Below are 21,383 nucleotides of genomic sequence, written 5' to 3' on the forward strand. Positions count from 1 at the left end.
AAACCTACCTATGATGGAAGGCATAATACAAAAGATAAGACAGATATTTTACATAAAACACGCATAAAAGGACAATAAAAACTAAAAAATTGTGTGCGCATGTAATACTTTCGATATTATGTGTGTGGTGTGTCAGAGAGTTTACAGAAAGCATTTTCTCTCTGCAATTGGCGATCAGATACAAATATTCTTGTTTATACACACACAACCCTACATTAAAATTTTATACGGGCTAAAGAGTAAATAGCCATAACAAGATTTAACCCTTAAACGCATTCCTTGGGTCTTTAGTGACCCAGGACCTCATTTCACCCCCTGCTCATCATCCATATATACAGTAGGCATATATATATATATATATATATATATATATATATATATATATAGATAGATAGATAGATAGATATAGATATAGATATATATTTATATTTATAGATATAGATATAGATATATACAGTACTGTGGGAAAAAATTTCCATAGTGGATGTCTTCAAAAATAATGCCATAAATAGTTTATTTATCAATTAAAATTATACAAAGTCCAGTAAACATAAAAAAAGCTAAATCAATATTTGATGTGACCACTTTTGCCTTTAAAACAGCACCAGTTCTCCTAGGTACACCTGGCAGATAGGATGTTCCAAGCTTCTTGGAGAATTCACCACAGTTCTTCTATCTATTTAGGCTGTCTCAATTGCTTCTGTCTCTTCTTGTAATCCCAGACTGACTCAATATTCAGTGGGGGGCTCTGTGGGGACCATACCATCTGTTTCAGGGCTCCCTGTTCTTCTATTCTATTCTATTTGCAAAATAAATATTTGGGAGTCTAAAATGTATTTTTCCTATTGACACACTAAAGCTGAAAATATAAATAACCATCTTAAGACAAATGCTTTTGTGAAGCATCTTATGTGCCTAAGACTTTTGCACAGTACTGTATATATATATATATATATATATATATATATATATATATATATATATATATATATATATATATATATATATATAATTTTTTTTTTTTTTTTTTTTTTTTTTCACAATGTTTAAGTACCAAATGTTTACAGGGTCATAAGAGACCCTAGGTGTAATGGTGTTGTTCTTTTCTTTTCTTTTTTTGCACTTCCATAAATTAATTCATATTTGTAAATTTACTATCACAGAATATTGATTTCTTTGTTTATTACAAGAGAAATTAGTACTATTTTCATACAAATGACTATTATATCACTTTGATGTTTTTGTGTGACAGTGGTGAATTATCAGTATTCCATGAGCGTGTACACGCTATTTCTTACTCAAGGTGGCACTGATGTTTCAGTGATTGACTTGATTTACATTTGACATTGCTATTTGACAAAGAGGCATCGTGGAAGTAAACCATAGCAAATGTAACACATGAACAGAATAATTTGGCTGTTGTCAATCGGGTGTCCGACTGAAATTTATGTTGAAAGTTGTGCGTCTATTTAGACTCAAAAAGTACCTGAGAAAATACTTATGTGTACTGTATCTTATGTAACATGTAGCTCAATATATGATTGACAGCTAGTTGCGTCTCATGAAATTTCAGTGTGAAAGTAATTAATCCAGTTCTTGATTTGACCTGATTTGTTGCATCATCTCTTTTATATATGAAAATAAAACAAAACAAGTCAGAATATATTATTTCCTAGTATTTTCTAATTGTCTTGAAAATGCTTTGAAAATTTTACATCTGTGCATTTTGTAGATCCATTTGTGATAGATTTACGTACCGGGTCTCTATAGACATGAATATGTAGGAGTATTTGGTGAAATTCCCATGCATTTAAGGGTTAAAACCAGCTGTAAACCATATAATTTGATACCATATGGGTTGATAAATCATGTGACAATAACAGCACTATTAATGACAGACAAATGTACCTGTAATAAAGGTCACCTGCTCGGTGGGAAGGTTACTCTTTAGAAATCACAGAGTAATTCAGTTGTTACTTTGTCTAAAATCTCCAGTTGCATTTTTCAAAGACTACAAATACAAGATCATGTCTGCAAACATACAATAGCTGACCAAATGTAAAATACATGTACGTTTTATTTGGTGTTTCCTTGCTATAGTTATATAGATCTGTTTATAGATAAATGGAGGTATGTAACAAGATATATCCCTCACAAAAGAGTACTGTGGTGTGGTAGTACCATAGTACGTTGATGCTATTAGGCAACAGAAAGTTACTTTGATATACTCCATGATAGTGAATGATTACCAAATTCATGTACCATGGTAATTACATGGTTCTCCAAGGGGCTTCATAGAATACCATGGCATTACTATGGAACATGTATAAAAACATGATATTGCCATGGTACATGTCCAAAAAGAAACATGCTAATATCATAGTACTTTTTGGTATTTTATTTTTTATTTTATTTATTTTATTTTTAAGAGATCATATTTATCATCATATATACATTGGTTATGGATAAATTATACATTTTAAAGGGATAGTTCGCTCAAAAGTGAAAAATCTCATCATTTACTCAACCTCATGCCAACCCTGATGTGTATGATTTTTTGAACTCTGTAGGTCCATACAATGCAAGTGAATGGTGACCAAAATTCGGAAGCTCCAAAAAGCACATAAAGGCAGCCTAAAAGCAATCCATACGACTCCAGTGGTTAAATCCATATCTTCAGAAGTGATATGAAAGCTGTGGGTGATAAAAAGAAACAGATCTAAGTCCTTTTTTACAATACATTTCCACATTTGACCAGTAGACGGCGATATGCACAAAGAATGTGAATTGCCAAAAACAAAAGAAGAATGTGAAAGTGAATGTGGAGATTGATAGTAAAAAAGGACTTAAATATTGATCTGTTTTTTTACCCACACCTATCATATTGCTGCTGAAGACATAGATTAAAATACCGGAGTCGGGGGTCACATGATGCCATGCAAGAAGCAGACATGTGAGTGACGATCTGTGGCTATTCTGTGGCAGTATGTTAGGGACTGACCGCCTCACTAAATATTTATTTCATTGTATAGAAAAAAGTTGCAATATAAGTAAATGGTTACCAAGGCTAAAATTCTTCTTTTGTGTTCTACGGAGGAAAGAAAGTCATACAGGTTTGGAATAACATGAGGGTGAGTAAATGATGACAGAATTTAAATTTTTGGATGAACTGTCCTTTTAACACAACTGTTTCATTTGATCTTTTACAACTGTGTGAATTACACTGAATAGTCTGTGGCTGTCTACAGTATATTGTACATGCTTGCCTAGATTTCTGGGAGAGCATTCATGTTTTTCTTTTTTCGGCGAATAATGATAGTGGCTTCTCCTTTGACATCTCTCAATCTGTCTGAGTCAAAGTCGATGAGCAGTTTCCTCAGTCCAACACGGGTAGGTTTGAAAGAGAATTTCACCATCACATTCTGACCAGGTTCAATATTACTACTATAGGAGAAAGAGAGACACAATAATTTAACATAATTCAACCATAGCTTACATGTCTTTTTGACAACTGAATTCAGTGACCTGGGTTTGTGGCTAATAGCTCATATGCAGGCACTGAAAGAGAATCAATTTTCAATTCAATTCAATTAATTTATTGGCATAACAATCGGAGTATAGTATTGCCAAAGCATTTAAAGGTTATGTAAATACAAACTGTTTTAAATAAGATAATAATACAATAACAAATACAACAATTAGTAGTAATGAAAAGAGAAAATTTTAACATTTAAATACTAAGAATGATTAAATAGAATAAAAAGGCATATATATATATATATATATATATATATACACACAGTGGTGTGAAAAAGTGTTTGCCCCCTTCCTGATTTCTTATTCTTTTGCATGTTTGTCACACTTAAATGTTTCGGATCATCAAACAAGTTTAAATATTAGTCAAAGATAACACAAGTAAACACAAAATGCAGTTTTTAAATGAAGGTTGTTATTATTAAGGGAAAACAAAATCCAAACATACATGGCCCTGTGTGAAAAAGTGTTTGCCCCACCTGTTAAAACATAACTTAACTGTGGTTTATCACACCTGAGTTCAATTTCTCTAGCCACACCCAGGCCTGATTACTGCCACACCTGTTCTCAATCAAGAAATCACTTAAATAGGACCTGCCTGACAAAGTGAAGTAGACCAAAAGATCTTCAAAAGCTAGACATCATGCCGAGATCCAAAGAAATTCAGGAACAAATGAGAAAAAGTAATTGAGATCTATCAGTCTGGAAAAGGTTATAAAGCCATTTCTAAAGCTTTGGGACTCCAGAGAACCACAGTGAGAGCCATTATCCACAAATGGCGAAAACATGGAACAGTGGTGAACCTTCCCAAGAGTGGCCGGCCGACCAAAATTACCCCAAGAGCGCAGCGACGACTCATCCAAGAAGTCACAACAGACCCCACAACAACATCCAAAGAACTGCAGGCCTCACTTGCCTCAGTTATGGTCAGTGTTCATGACTCCACCATAAGAAAGAGACTGGGCAAAAATGGCCTGCATGGCAGAGTTCCAAGAGTAAAACCACTGCTGAGCAAAAAGAACATTAAGGCTCATCTCATTTTTGCCAGAAAACATCTTGATGATCCCCAAGACTTTTGGGAAAATACTCTGTGGACTGACGAGACAAAAGTTGAACTTTTTGGAAGGTGTGTGTCCCATTACATCTGGTGTAAAAGTAACACCGCATTTCAGAAAAAGAACATCATACCAACAGTAAAATATGGTGGTGGTATTGTGATGGTCTGGGGCTGTTTTGCTGCTTCAGGACCTGGAAGACTTGCTGTGATAAATAGAACCATGAATTCTGCTGTCTACCAAAAAATCCCGAAGGAGAATGTCCGGCCATCTGTTCGTGACCTCAAGCTGAAGCGAACTTGGGTTCTGCAGCAGGACAATGATTCAAAACACACCAGCAAGTCCACCTCTGATTGGCTGAAGAAAAACAAAATGAAGACTTTGGAGTGGCCTAGTCAAAGTCCTGACCTGAATGCTATTGAGATGCTGTGGCATGACCTTAAAAAGGCAGTTCATGCTCGAAAACCCTCCAATGTGGCTGAATTACAACAATTCTGCAAAGATGAGTGGGCCAAAATTCCTCCACAGCGCTGTAAAGACTCAATGCAAGTTATTGCAAATGCTTGATTGCAGTTGTTGCTGCTAAGGGTGGCCCAACCAGTTATTAGGTTTAGGGGGCAATCACTTTTTCACACAGGGCCATGTGGGTTTGGATTTTGTTTTCCCTTAATAATAACAACCTTCATTTAAAAACTGCATTTTGTGTTTACTTGTGTTATCTTTGACTAATATTTAAACTTGTTTGATGATCTGAAACGTTTAAGTGTGACAAACATGCAAAAAAATAAGAAATCAGGAAGCGGGCAAACACTTTTTCACACCACTGTGTGTATATATATATATATATATATATATACACACAGAATAGGAGAATACGTACAATATGAATTAAATGTATACCATGAATTAGTCATGTCTATCAGTGTGAATGGCAGACACAAATTTAGCAGCTAGTGCGGCTGTGCTGCAGTCCTCTCCAAGTATATAGGGGATATTCTCTGTATCACTGAGTATAAGGAATGATGGATTCAGTGTTTCAAATGTGGGGAAAAACATTTATCTCACAGTTTGGTACCTGGGACAGATGAGAAGAGAGTGTTTCTCATCCTCTATTTTCTTTAGATTGCAGTGTCTGCATATTCTCTGCTCTCTCGTGTCCAGGTTTCTTAAGTCTTCCTCTCTCTATTTCTAGATCATAATCACTAAATCTGTATTTTGAGAGGATTTTCTCTCTTTAAATTGTTTAATTGATAAGTAGTTTGCCAATTTTGTGGTTCTATTTAGGGCTGAATAACATTGGAGTTTATTTTGGAGGTCAAATTGAGTTTTTAATATTTTATCATGAGTATCTTTTAGATTTTTCTCATTGTCTTTAATAATGATTTTAGAGTCAATCTTTACCTGGAGTCAATCACGGGTTGAGTTTCATTAACTAGTTTAAGAGCCAGTGTATTTAGAGGATGAGACACTGGTTGAATTTAATTGGCGAGGAGGGCTTTATATTTTATAGACTTGGGATCAGACTGATGCAGGTGACGCCAGAATTGAACAGATCTCTTCTGTATTTCAATGTTTAGGGGATATTAGCCTAATTCAGTCCTGCAGCCAGTATTGGAAGTGCCTCTATGTACCCCCAAAATATTCTTTGCAAATTCCTACTGATTTTTTTCTACTGCAATTTTGAAAATTTAAGAAAATTTAAGACTGGTCCCCAAATTTCACATCCATATAATAGAATTGCTTTAATGATTGAGTTGTATAATTTAATCCATGTTTTAATTGGTCATTTCCTATGGCTGAATTGTGATTTAATTGCATAAAATGCATTTATAGCCAGACTGAAACCCCCAGATGCACTGATCTCAATGCCCAAATAACTGTAGCTGGTGCTGTGCTGTAGGACCTCTCTTCTGTAGGTGAACTGGTATTTGTTTCCCTGAGATCTGGCTTTCTTCTGGAATACCATGACTCTGGTTTTGTCCAGGTTGACTGTAACGGCCCACTCCTGACAGTACTCCAGCAGGGACAAGCTTTGTTGTGGGAGACAGCAAGACTAAATAATCTGCATACAGCAGACATTTGACCTCAGTGTCATGTAGAGCGAGGCCAGGGATACTGGACTGCTCCAGAGCTGCTGCAAAATCATTTATATAGATGATAATAGGGTTGGACTCAGACTGCATCCCTGTCTCACTCCATGTCCCTGCTGAAAGAATACTGTCCTGTGATTTCTCATTTTGATTGCACATTTACTGTTTGCGTACAGGGATTAATATCAAATGTTTTTCTGCCAATGCCAATTTGAAGAAGTTTGCAAAATAAACCATCATGCCAAATTGAGTCGAATGCTTTTTTTTAAATCTATAAAACATGCAAATATTTTTCTTTGTTTGTCATTGATGTTTTTGTTAATTAGAGTATGAAGAGAATAAATGTGGTGTATGTGATGTTTTGGTAAAAAGCCAAATTGTGATTTATTTAGGATGTTGTGTTTTGAAATGAATGTGACTATGCGGCTATTTATTATACTGCAGAATAACTTCCTTAGGGCACTGCCCAGGCAAATGCCGTGGTAATTATTGGGGTCAAATTTATCTGCTTTTTTAAATGTAGGGGTGATCAGTCCTTCAGAACAGATCTCTGGGAAGATACCAGACCAAAATCCAGATTGAATGTTTTGACTAAAGCTTTGATTATGTTGGAGCTGCTAAGATTAAACATTTAGTTGCTAATGTTGTCTTTTTTTGTTTGTTTTTGTAATTAACATATTTGATTAAATCTTATAATAACAAGAAACACACACACACACATATACATATTATATATATATATATATATATATATATATATATATATATATATATATATATATATATATATATATACACATATATATACATACACACACACACACAACATTTAAACCCCACAACCCCCCACCCCGCCTCCCCAAAAAACAATCCTGTGGTCACACATAAGTAAATATATACATACACATACACACACATACAAACATAATATGTATATATATATATATATATATATATATATATATATATATATATATATATATATATATACATACACACACACACACACACACACACACACATACATACATACATGCATACATACACAAACATATACATATACACACATAATAATCACACTCACTTAAAAACTATACTACAATACTCTCTCCACACCCCACCCAAGAGCCCCCCAAAAATTCCAAATACCTGCCCCATTTCCGGACAAACAAATCTAAATCACCCCGTCTTCCCAATGACACCTCCTCATAAGCCGCTACCCTCCCCATCTCCGTGCACCACTCCGGATATGGGGGCGCACCAGCTGACTTCCAACCCCTCAAAATAACCTGTCTGGCGATCAGCACACAGGTCAGAACCCAGTTCTCAATATGGCCATCCCCCACATCGATGACCGCCCCATCGCCCAGAACACAAAGTCTGGGGCAAAACGAAACCCAAGTGCCCACCACATCGCACACAAAATTCTGAACCTTCGACCAGAATTTCTGGATCTCAACACACCACCAAAAAACATGGGCCATGTCTCCATCCTCCGATTGGCATCTCCAGCAGGTGGGTGTGTCTTTAAGACCAAGCCTATACAGTCTAGAGGGGGTCCAATAAAATCTATGCACAATTTTGAATTGTATGAGACACACCCTTGCATCTCTAGATGCAGACTTAACGTTTTTAAGAATCTTAGCCCACATTCCTTCCTCCAATGCCAAGCTGAAATCTTTCTCCCATACTCTCTTGAGAGAAGTTAAGGCTCCGTCCCCCATACTCTGAATTAACAGGGAGTAGTACACTGATGCCTCATGACCTTTTCCAAAAGCTGCAATCACCTCTCCCAAAGCATCTGCCTCCTTAGGAGGGTGTGTGCTACTCCCAAAAATAGTACAAAGCAGGTGTGTAAGAGTGTAAATACCTATAAAACAGAGGTCTGGTGATCCCAAAATATTGGACCAAGTTTTCAAACGATCTCAACACTCCACTTTCATATAGGTCACCGAGTGTAGCAACCCACCTCACAATCCACTTTGGCCAGCAGAAAGGGGACTTGCCAATACACAGTCTTGTGTTTTGCCATATGCTCGAGGCAACATTTAAATAAGTGTCCAGTTTAAACAATCTGGACACTTTAGTCCATACCGAGTGTAAATGCGAAATAACAGGTTGTAAATTAACTTTTCCGATTAGTCTGATAGAGATTCTTTTTAATGGCGAAATAGGGGCAAGAACTGCCTGTTCAATGACAAACCAGGGAGGGGCTCTCTCAGGTGGAAGTGACCAATGAGCCAAATGTCTGAGACTGAACGCATAGTAATAAAATAAAAATCTTGGGTAGGCCTAGCCCACCTTTGTCCATAGGCCTATGTAACTTATTAAAATGCAATCTGGGACATTTACCATTCCAAATGAAGGACTTCGCTATGCTATCAAATTGCTTGAAATAAGACAGGGGGACATCTACAGGGAGAGATTGTAGCAGGTAGTTAAATTTTGGAATACAATTCATTTTAATAACATTAACCTTCCCAATCATCGATAAATGTAATGAAGCCCACCTGCCCACATCCCTCGAAAACCTTTTAATTAAAGGGTCAAAATTAACACTAACTAAATCAGACAAATTTGCTGGGAATAAAATCCCCAAATAATTAATGCCCTGTTTGGGCCACTGGAAGGCGCCCAGCTGGAAAGTCGTTACTGGACAGTAGGCTGTCAGAGCCAAAGCTTCAGATTTAGACCAATTGACTTTGTATCCAGAGGAATTAATAATTCTGTGGAGGCATGGCATAGATCTAGTAGGTTCAGAGACAAATAATAAAATATTATCTGCATAAAGCAGAAGCTTATGCGCCACACCTCCCGCAACCACCCCTGGAAAATCATCCTCCTTTCTTATCGCGGCTGCTAATGGTTCCAGGGCAAGACAGAACAATAATGGGGAAAGAGGGCAACCCTGCCAAGTGCCCCATCCAGAGTAAAATAATCTGAAATTAATCCATTTGTTTGAACCGCTGCTTCAAGGTGTCTATAAAGTAACTTAATCCAACCAATAAATGTACTCCCGAACCCATACATTTCCAAAATATTAAAAAGTTAATCCCATTCTACCAAATCAAACGCCTTTTTGGCGTCAAGTGAGATGGCAGCGATTCATCATTCGCTACTGACCACATGATATTGATGAGACGCCTGATGTTATCAGAAGAGCTGCGGCTCCGAATAAACCCCACCTGATCTATATGTATAAGAGATGTCATAACCTTACTAAATTGGTTAGCCAAAATTTCTGACAATATTTTTACATGTAGTTGGATCAGGGAGATTGGATGGTAACTTTTACACTCGCTTGGATCTTTGTCCTTTTTAAGAATCAGACTGATCCGGGCTTGTGTCTTGGTTGGAGGAAGCTTTCCATTCTTTAATGATTCAGTATAAACTTCTAACAAAAGTGGAGCCAGTTCTGTAGCATAGGATCTAAAACATTCTGCGGCAAAACCATCTGTCCCCGGAGCCTTGCCAGTAGGTAGGGACTTAATTACCTCGTCAAGCTCCTCCAAGGTTATCTCAGAATCAAGAGAGTTTTTTTGCTCAGTCTTCAGTTTAGGAAGATCTAATGGTTCCACAAAGTTTCTAATATCTTCATCAGTAGACGAAGACGTGGAACTATAAAGATCAAGATAGAATTCTTTAAAGGCATTATTAATATCAATGGCTGAGGTAAAAATTTCACCACCAGCAGATTTCACTGAGGGAATGGTAGAAGAAGACTCTCTCTGCTTTATATATCTAGCCAAAAGCTTCCCTGCTTTGTAACCCGACTCAAAGTATGACTGTCTTGCCCTGAATAACCAAAACTCCACTTTCTGCAACAAAATAGTATTATATCTATATTTCAATCGGGTCAATTCTCTGAGGCCATCAGATGACATACGGCGCTTCAGCTCTGCCTCTGCACTTTTAATATTTCCTTCCAACTCCACGAGTTCTCTGCTTTGGATTTTTTGATGAATGAGGCATACTGTATGATCCGACCCCTAAGAACTGCCTTAAGTGCTTCCTAAGCTATGCCTACAGAGGATACCGAGGACCAGTTGGTCTCCATATAAACACTGATTTCAGTCTTCAACATTTGTTGGAAATCAGGATTTTGCAAAAGGTACACATTAAGGTGCCAACTATATGATTTTTTTTCTCTATATATGTCAACACCTCTAAACTCACCAGGGCATGATCCGAGACTAAAATGTTTCCAATTGAGCAATCCACAACAGATGAAATGAGGGATTTGGATATCAAAAAAAAAAAAAAATCTATTCTAGAATAAATCTTATGGACTGATGAAAAAAATGTATGGTCTCTACCAGATGGGTTCAAAAGTCTCCAAATATCCGTAAGACCAAGATTTTTACACATCCTGTGAAGCCTCAATGTTGATCTAGGGGGCTTACACAATTTTGCTTCACTATGATCAAGGAGTCCATCAAAAGATTAAAGTCTCCTCCCAACATTATATCATGAGGGGTGCCAGTGGTTTGCAACATCCCTTCAAGATCTATAAAAAAGCCCTAATCATCAGCATATTAGCCAAAATCAGACTTTGCCCCTGAATTTCTGCTAAAACAATAATGACTTCCTAATTTATCATTAAACTGTTTGAGACATTTGAATTGTAGATGTTTATTTACCAATATAATGACTCCCTTGCTCTTACTTGAGCCAACACTAAAGAAAACATGTCCACCCCATATCTTCCCAAATTTTTCAGCTTCCTGCGGGGATAGATGTGTTTCTTGAAGAAATACTATATCATATTTCTTACGTTTAAGAAAAGAAATAACCTTCCTTCTTTTTATGGGGTGCCCCAACCCATTCACATTCCATGTGAAGAGAGATAGTACACTCATATTAATATTTGACATTTTGATATAATAGAAAAAATAAATTGTGTGCCAAAAACAAAATTATGAAGATGATATTTTAACATTAATGCAACAAGAAAACCCTCAAACAAACAGAAAAAAGAAAAACATGCGCATTAACACCGCGCACGACAGCGCCAACCGGCGTCAATTTCTTTAAACTCAAAGAGTCCATGTACGCCTACAAGAGCCCCCGCGACAACTTTGCCATCGGATTGCTCAATTTTGCCTCACAAATTTGTAAGGCAAATTACATAACATCAAATATTTTGTAAAACAAACCCCAGCCAATAGGCAGAATAAACACAAAGAACGTGTAAACTCATTCACAGAACTGTCTCGAAGGTGTGTTCCTTCACAAAACAAATTCCAGCTGATATAAAGCCGTTCATTTTGCTCGGACAGACAAACAAATATACAGTGAGCCAGCTGATGAGCGCAGCAGATGACGTAATCATTCCAATGTACCACGAAAATACTCCACAAATCATACTCCAGCCAACAGGAGGCATAAGCACAAGGAACTGACAGATTCATCCATAACTGTCCTGAAGAAGTGTTATTTAACAAAACAAGCTCCAACCACTAGGCGGAACCAGCTCAAAAGGAAACGAAACACGCATCCCGGTTCCTCGGATGGTCAAGAGTCAATTCACTCGGAGGCTTCATAAAAGTATATCCCATGAGTTACACAGTCCGCCAACTTTATAAAAGACATCCTTTGTGTGGGCATGTAGATATTTTGCAGTCAATCTGCCTGGGAACTTCATTGTAAAAGTGATCTTCCGTCAATGCAAAAGTTTCTTTAAGGAAATGTTTTAATCCACAAAACAAAACAAACTCCAGCCGCTCGGCGGAGCCAACGCAAAAAGAAACAAAAATGGCGCCCAGCTTCCTCCGAATGCCAGAGTATGTACAGTGAGTCAATCCACTCACAAGAAAAACACTCAATGGTTACTCACCCATTGTTTCAATAAAAGACATTGCCTGATTGGGACATGTAAATACTTTGCTGCCATCCTTGGTGTTTATTCTCAGTTTGGCCGGAAACATCAGAGCAAAAGTGATCTTCCCCATATGTAAGAGTTTCTTACATTCCCTAAACTGATCACGTTTCTCTCTTGTTGAGTTCGCAAAGTCCGGGAACAAGAAAATATTGTAAATCTTCCAAGAAAGCTTTCCTTTACTCCTCGCCTGGCGCAACACGAGATCTTTATCGGATGATCTCAAAAATGTGGCCAGAATCGATCGGGGCCTTTCTCCCTCAGCAGATCTGTGAGCTAGGACTTTGTGAGCTCGCTCGATTTCCAGCTTGTGGCCTGATATGTCGAGCAGACTCGGGAAAAGCTTGTCTAGGAATTTCACCATATCTCTGCCCTCCTCATGCTCAGGAATTCCAACAATTCAAATGTTATTCCTGCGGCTTCTATTCTCAAGATCTTCAAGCTTTTCAAGAACACATTCCAAATCAACTTTGGTCATGGGTGGATTAGCGGCTAATTCCCTCTGATGACTCCAAATAATTGATTAGTTTCTCAACATCTGTCACTCTTGTGACTAACTAAAGAATTTTTTTTCCATCGCCATAATCGATCGACATATTACAGTGAGATCCTCCAAGTCCGCAAGTACTTTCGTAAACATCACCGACATGTTGGACAGTTGAAGCTGGATTCCTTCTCCCGCCACGCCAACCAAATCGAGTCCCCGGTCCACAGGCCTGTCTGGGCTTTCATCTTGAAAATCTTTTATTGTCTCCAGAGCCCGAGGATTTTGACTTCTTTGTCATGTTTACCTCAAACAGCAAATGTGTAACTGGGTGTATCGAATTTCACCGGATTATATCATGAAAATAATTTTAAAAATTAGCAAAGTGCGCAGAGCTGTCCCTCACACGTCTGCCCTTCGCATGGCGTCACGTGGCTCTTATCGCTAATGTTGTCTTGTCCACATACTTTCTTTAATTTAAGATTTTTAATATGCTCTGTTATTTCTGACATTGTTATGAAGGTATCCAATGGATTTTGATTTCATTTTTAATTTTTTATCTTTTGCTTTAATTTTCTTTGAAGCTGGTTGAGGTCTGTGGGTTCAATTTTTTTTATAAAGATTTTTGAAGATTTCCAAATTGAGCCACTCTGAAGTGAAATTTCTGTTTTCAAATTTCTTACAGAGATTCCAAAAATTGTTTTGGTCTATTGATTCATTAATTTCATCAATTTTGGATTTAAAATATGTTTCTCTTTTGTTGCGTATAAGTCTTTTGTAATTCTTCAGACAGTTTGAGTAAGAAACCCTTATTGTCTGGTTCATTATGTTTTTTGTTAGTAAGCCTTCTTAGTTTACATTTACATTAATTATCAAACCACACATCTTTTTAAATTTTTTGTTGATTTGTTTTATATTTGTTTTTTTTAATGTTAGATAAAGAAGCCAATGTTTCAAATATATGATTATGGTTGTTTGTTGCTAAATTTATTCCATTAATATCTGGGGTGAAATCAGTGGACATAAAGTCATCCAGCATTTTTAATATAATAGAATTGTTCATGTTTTCTTTGAATTGTTCAAGGTTGTATTGGTTCCATTTGAGTTTGGGTTTCAAAGGAAACAGTTTTTCAGATACAAGGGGAGGATTGTTGGTCTTTTCACATGGTTGTTTCAAGTACAGCACTGTTTGGCAGTGATCAGAAATGGGGAGTTGAGGTCTGACTGTAAAAGCACTAATAAAGTTTGGATCATATCTGTTTTTGAATAATCGACCACACTGGCTCCTGGTCTGAAACAATACGTTAATCTACCAAGAGAATCTCCCCTGGTTCTGCCATTGATGATGTACAGCCCTAAACCTTTACAGAGCTTTAACATTTGTTTTCCATTTGTGTTCACTAAACTATCATAACTGTTTATTGTTGTGATAACTGATGGGGATTGAAACAAGGTGTCACCGAGTATGTGACCATTATTGACAATATTTACGTAATCAATCTCCCTCCCAGTCCTTGTATTTAAATCTCCACATTTGAGGATATTTCCTCTGGACTGGAAGTGTAAGTTATCAGTCTGTAACTTTAGAATAGCATTTATCAAACTGGGGTCCGCAGACCCCTGGGGGTCCTTTTCAAATAGCCAGGGGGTCCTTGGGAAATCCCTGAATTGTGAACATTGTGTTGCAATGTTGTAAGCAAATAGGCAATAAAAAACTACTCGATATAAAGCTATTGACTACTATAATAGGGTGACCATACGTCCTCTTTTTTCCGGACATGTCCTCTTTTTCGGACCTTAAAAAAGCATCCGGCCGGGATTTCTAAATTTGCGAAAATGTCTGGCATTTAGTTGCATTATGATCTGCATCTGGTCTAATACTTCATTTTGTGTACACGCATATTTGCATTGCTTTAACCCCTCTTTGTAAGTCCCGCCTTCTCGCACACCAATTGGTCGATTATAAGAGCCTTGAAGCAACTATTGGCCAAATTCCTGCCTGTCAATCTCTCCGTGAACGCGCAAAGCGCTGTTGTGTTTGGCATCAAACAGTTGCTTGACAGTAGCAGCAAATGACAGCTGAGTGGAAACAATGCCCAAACGGAAGTGCAAATTTACAGAAGATTTGCACAAAAAATTCCCATGCTTTTGTCCAGGTGGAGATCCGTGGGAAGCAGAATGTATGACATGTAAAGCTGGCACTTATGTGTCAGTTGCTAATAAAGGTGCAAGTGATTTAGAAGCACACATTAGCTCTGCGAAGCATAAAGGGTCAGCAAAAGGTGAAAGTTCATCAGGTTAATTAATGGACTACTTTTTGCGACCAGGTAAAATTATCACATTGCTTCATTTTCCATGGCCATTCAAAATAATAGTAATAGTAAATGAAGGTACACTCATGGCATCAAATATTTTATTTTAGTACATGGACATTCAAAAGAATGTTGGACATTTTTATTTATTTATATATATTTATGTTATGCTAATAGTGTGTCTTTTTCACTGTATTAAAGTTTGCATTCATAGTAACACTGTTTTGAGCCATATTATTATTTTACTATTATTTTACTCCTAAAGAAATTAATTGTCATTTTGAAACATATTTATAAAACCATGAATACTCACACGAGATGAGGACTGTAGTCATTTTAGTAACCTTATAAAAGCGGTTTAAATCTATATGGAGAGGGTCCCCTCATGGGGGCTGCCATGTTATGATCACATGACCAGCTGAACACTACTCACTTAATCTCAGTAACTGCCTTGATATTGGACACTTTCACTCATGGATGAAATTAATCATGGCTGACTGTGATTATGAATTTCTACAGTGGCATCTGGAACTGAAAACTATTGATTTTGAATGATACTGCATCCACACCGCAAGGAGTCACTCTAAGTCAAAAGATGACACAAAGACAAAAGTTACTGAGTGGACCTTTAACAACATGCATTTTAAGTTATCGACCACAATGAGGGTGAATATTCACAAGCCATAGACCAGCACTGGCTTAGCAAGGTCCCCATTTCTGACTGTATATACTTTTAATTATTTTGGTTATTCTTGCTAGATAAAGTATGCTACTGTCATATTATAAGTTAGTATAAGATGACAATTGACGATCAAGCTTCACGTCAAACGTGATCATGTATTTTCTCACACAGTGTCCCTTATTTTAACCATACCATCTGTCTAATAGTGGTCAATATTAGGTAATTTCTTTGTATTTATGCAGTATACAGTATATTTTTTTTCCACTTCAGTGTAACTGACATTTATGTGAATATAAATTGCGTCCCATCCGCTACCGAAAGGAAGAGAGCTGTAGGAATAGACCTATTGTGTTATCGTATCATTACCGTTGCTTAATTATCAACAATAATGTGATATAGTAAAAAAAAAAAAAAAAAAAGAAATGAATTAATCAGTCCTCAACTGTTTCTTTTTCTATCATAAGAATATGGGGCTTTACTCATGTTTAAACTCATGCTTTGACTATAGGGGGAAATTATAATAATTTACGAGAAAATCAGTAGGCAACTGTTTGAGATTTGTGGTGTTCTCTATGATGTTTAATCCTGCGGATGGCGCTAAAACCTCAGCTGAGCAACAGACTGCTTTATTTTACGGTGTTTGTTAGTGCTGTCTTTGATTTGGATTGTTTGTATTGTTGTATTTCTCACTTGTAAATTGCCGTACAATCGCTGGATGTAAATGTAACTGAAACACTTGCACACAGAAGCCTGACACAAAAGGACAGCAGTGCCTAGCCGTTCTTATTGGAACTCACTGAGATCATTTTTATACTTCTAGTAAATAATATAATATTTGTTGTGATGATGGTGGAGGGGCGGGGGTCCGTGAAGAATTTGGGGTTATGAAAGGGGTCCTTGGTTCAAAAAAGTTTGAGAAAGTCATGAGGTGGAATATAAACAGCACAGAGGTAATGTTTACTCTGTGGTAGGACTGTTTATATTTCAAGCCAAATAAATTAATTTTCAGTTTTGACTATTTTAATCAAGTGGTTTAGATTGTCTTTATGCCATATAAGTATTCCACCTGAATCACGGCCGTATTTTATTTTTGATTTTTTTAATGAGGGAACAACAATTTCTCTGTATCCTTTTGGACAATGTAAAATCTAATTTCTGCGACACCATGTCTCATGAAAGATAGAGATGTTAATGTCTGTTAAACTACTTAGTACATCGTGGTCTACAGTAAAATGAAGAGTGCAGACCCTGTATATTCCAACAACTGATTTTAAATGATTTCATGGATAAGTTTGTCTATAATGTGTGTGTGTTTGTGCGTGTGTGTATATATATATATATATACACACACACATGTGTATGAGTTATGTATCATTAAGCCAAACAACCAGTTCTTGATGAATGGGCAGCCAATTAATTTGAAGGTCTTATTGGTTGGATTACACAATGAAATATAGCAGTATGGTCAACAGAATTCTTTTCAAGGCAGAACATTTCTGAATGATTGGCTAACTATGTGACATTACTCTGTCATGTGTATTACCCCAAAAGAAATGCATATAACTGGACGTAAGTGATATTCCACACCAGTAGTTCCACTTTTATACTATGGTAATACGGGGAGCCTGGGTATCTCAGCGAGTGTTGACGCTGACTACCACCCCTGGACTCGCGACTTCGAATCTAAGGCATGCTGAATGACTCCAGCCAGGTCTCCTAAGCAACCAAATTGGCCCGCTTGCTAGGGAGGGTAGAGTCACATGGGGTAACCTCCTCGTGGTTGCTATAATGTGTGGTTCTCGCTCTCGATGGGGCACGTGTTGACGGAGTGGTGAGTTGTGCGTGGATGCCGCGGAGAATAGCGTTGGCCTCCACACGCACTATATCACCATGGTAACGCGCTCAACAAGTTACGTGATAAGATGTGCGGATTGACGGTCTCAGAGGCAGAGGCAACTGAGATTCATCCTCCGCCACTCGGATTGAGGTGAGTCACTACTCCACCACAAGGACATAGAACGCATTGGGAATGGGGCATTCCAAATTGGGGAGAAATGGGGAGAAAAAAAAAAGAAAAAAAATACTACAGTAATACTATCTCTTTTTAAATGCTAAAACCAGTACATACTGTGTTTTTATTTCCTTTGCTTCTGTTAGCCCTGCCCCTTCGACAGTAAACACACCTCCTTTAAGACTAACAGGCAGCGGATTGGTGAAGGAGATGTGTGCCGTCAGCTTACGTGATACAATCGCTGTTCCAATAATCTAGAATGAAGAAAATGTTCAGTTATTAGGAAAAGTGGTCTGCACTGAGAGCCAAGGATATCATGAGGGTATTTGTGGAACAATTTATTACCTTGATATGAAGTGTGGGCATTTTCAAGGGAATGTTGATTTCTTGCAGGATGATGTTGTCCTGTGTACTGGGTTGGAGGAGCGCTGTGACCCTAATGATGTGATGCTCAGACACACATACTCCATAATGGTCATATTGAAGTCGCAGCACCTCTTTATGTGCTAAAAATGATGCATAGATATTTTTGAATTTATTGTCAAAAGGCTCTAAATGAGAGGTCAATATTTCAATATACTGCATAAGCTTAATAAATATTGTTCAAAATTAAGACTAAAGGATTTAAACAATTTCTTTTTGAAATGGTAGGTGGAACATCTATTAAGTGTGCTACACAACTGAGGTTATTCTGCTAAAACACTGTGTGAACTGGAGGGGTACTGACTTCATACATCCATTAAAAATGACCATGGGACAATTTGGTGAAAAGTAATAGCAAAAATGGTAAAGAACTGTGCAGTTAAGTGAATAAAAGCGACAAAAATAATTTGTTTGCAGATGCCATTTGATTTTATATTTTGTTATTTAATGCAATGAAATTCTCCCAAAGTTTCAGGATACTTTTTGGTAGCCACTATGTACAGTATATTTCCTAATTTTCCTGGTCGTACCTTTGTGAGCTGACACTGTGAGAGAGGTTGTCTTTCTCTGGCACTCTCCCCTGTGGATGCTATTATAGGTTACTGCGTTCGATGTGACTGTGAGCTGTGCATCTGTGTCCTCCCCACCAGCATTATACACCTCTATGATCACATCAAAGTCTGTGCCGTGGATAGCTGGAGCATGCTTGATGAAGAGCTCAAGCTGCCCTGGATCTTCATTCTGTTGAGCCACTTGTCTTCCTGCCTTTTTATAAACCTCTCGCTCCTTCATTGAGCCTGTGCAGAGACAGGGGAAGTGAATATGATACACATGAAAATAGAATCAGTTAGCATGAACAAATATACTTATAAAATACAACTTGAAATCAAAATTGATTCTATTAACTTCCTTAATGCACATTCCTGGTCTAATTGTGAATGATTTATCTGTACACATCATTCCAAAGAAAAAAATGTTTCTCGTAATCTTATATCAAAATGTAATCACTTGCTCCGCCTCTGAAATGATTTACCATTATGGCTGATGTCATTAATGCCCTCTTATTTTTAAACCCCTCCCTTCCAACCACCTGACATATCCTTTCATTAGATAGCATGTTGTGAACAACGTTTTATGAGACAGCTCAAAAATCAGTTTCAGTTCAGTGCAGCTCAATACATTTAACCTATTGAGTGTATACTACAGGCAGTCTGGTTGTTGGATGTTACCTTCAGGATATTTGTAGTTCGCAGTAATGTCTTCTCTGAAATCACCATAGACACTCTTAGTGCTGATGTTCCGCCCTACCGTTTTGCTATTCTGGGACACTTGAGTTCGCTCCCCATCTGGATGAATAATCCAGACAACGAGATCTGCGTTTACCTCAGAGAACACAAATGGGATGTCGTATTTCAACCCAACTTCGCCCTCTTTGACTGCTCGGACTGGGCAAGGCCCACAGCAGAACACTCCTGTAATAACATGGAAGAAGAGGATGTGGGAGAGCTAGTTAACATTCTATCCTACAGAGGGATGTGACAGAGGAAAAGTTCTCTGGAAGCTTTTGTATTGTACACTTAAAGGGAAAGTTCACCCAAAAATGAAATTCTCTCATCATTTACTCACCCACATGCCATCCCAGATGTTTATGACTTTCTTCTGCTGAACACAAACAAAGATTTTTAGAAGAATATCTCAGCTCTGTTGGTTCCATAAAATGTAAGTGAATGGTGGCCAGAACTCTGAAGCTCCAAAAAGCACATAAAGGCAGCATAAAAGTAATCCATACAACTCCAGTCATTAAATCCATGTCTTCAGAAGTGATATGATAGGTGTGGGTGAGAAACAGATCAATATTTAAGTCCTTTTTTTTTTTTTTACTATAAATTCTCCCTGTCAAAACCAAAGAATGTGAAAGTGGAGATTTATAGTAAAACAAAAGGACTTAAATATGTCCTTTTTGGAGCTTTGAAGTTTTGGCCACCATTTACTTGCATCGTATGGACCTACAGAGCTGAAATATTTTTCTAAAAATCTTCGTTTGTGTTCAGCAGAAAAAAGAAATTCATACACATCTGGGATGGCATGAGGGTGAGCAAATGATGAGAGAATTGTATATTTTGGGTGAACTATCCCTTTAAAGAAGAAGCTTACTACTAAGAAGATAGCTACTATTGACAGTATCGTAAAGACTACCATCACTTCTTTCTTGAGGGGTTGGATCTAGCACCTGCCAGCCATCGTAACCTTCCATGAGATCATCACGTTTCATCCAGGACTCAACCCAACAGTGGTAATTCCTATTAAAAACAGTTCTCACAGGTCAGGGTCTACCCAGAGGAAAATGTTAGTGCTCGGAGGTTGCTCTTTAAGTAGACTTGTTTGAATGGAGTTCTCCATTATGTCTAATTTAAGTAACAGATGTGTCCTAAAATTCCTTAGGAGAAATAAAAATAGACAAACAAGACAATTGTTGTTATGCATAAAAGTAGAGCGCTAAAAAATGAGTGTGGATAGCATAGCTCAGATTGGTCTTGGAAGAAGACAGAGAAATATTTGAGCTTGTATTGAGATCTCTGATTTTTGGTTGCACACTTTGGTACTGTACATTGGCAAATCTGAACACAGTTTGAGACATTGTTAAGACCTTGTCTGAAACTTCATGTGAAGACAGTAAATGAAATACTTCATGTGGTAACATCGAAATTAACTGGTTGTATTGGCAGTCAAAAATATTATTTTACATGACTAAATCAGCCTGACAATACTAGGTTACATGAACAAAAATTTTTTTAAGGGGTTAGATATAGATAAGAAATAGAAGAAATAGGTAACAATTACAAGTTTTTACAGTGTGGGTACACTATAAAAAGTTGAAAAGTTAATTTTTGACTTGATTAAAAGCAGTAAATTT

At 37.2% G+C, this 21,383-nt stretch overlaps 1 protein-coding gene across 3 annotated transcripts in view; it reads right to left on the reverse strand.

Moving 5' to 3' along the window:
* Positions 1–2,000: 2,000 nt before the first annotated feature.
* The window catches only part of LOC127417410 (protein-glutamine gamma-glutamyltransferase 2-like), a 35,057-nt gene continuing 15,674 nt past the window's right edge, over positions 2,001–21,383 (reverse strand). The window contains exons 8-14 of one of the 3 annotated variants that reach the window (XM_051657445.1): positions 20,666–20,769; positions 19,699–19,941; positions 19,000–19,266; positions 18,392–18,552; positions 18,164–18,300; positions 3,267–3,444; positions 2,001–2,694 (exon numbers count right to left, since the gene is read on the reverse strand). In XM_051657445.1, the coding sequence (XP_051513405.1) occupies positions 3,267–3,444; positions 18,164–18,300; positions 18,392–18,552; positions 19,000–19,266; positions 19,699–19,941; positions 20,666–20,769 (1,090 nt within the window). In that variant the 3' untranslated portion in view covers positions 2,001–2,694. Of the gene's footprint in view, positions 3,445–18,163; positions 18,301–18,391; positions 18,553–18,999; positions 19,267–19,698; positions 19,942–20,665; positions 20,770–21,383 lie in introns of all 3 variants that reach the window. The other 2 variants (XM_051657444.1, XM_051657446.1) reach the window with 2 other exon arrangements.

The sequence above is a fragment of the Myxocyprinus asiaticus genome, chromosome 26 (genome assembly GCF_019703515.2).
Source record: "Myxocyprinus asiaticus isolate MX2 ecotype Aquarium Trade chromosome 26, UBuf_Myxa_2, whole genome shotgun sequence".
NCBI classification, from domain to species: domain Eukaryota; kingdom Metazoa; phylum Chordata; class Actinopteri; order Cypriniformes; family Catostomidae; genus Myxocyprinus; species Myxocyprinus asiaticus.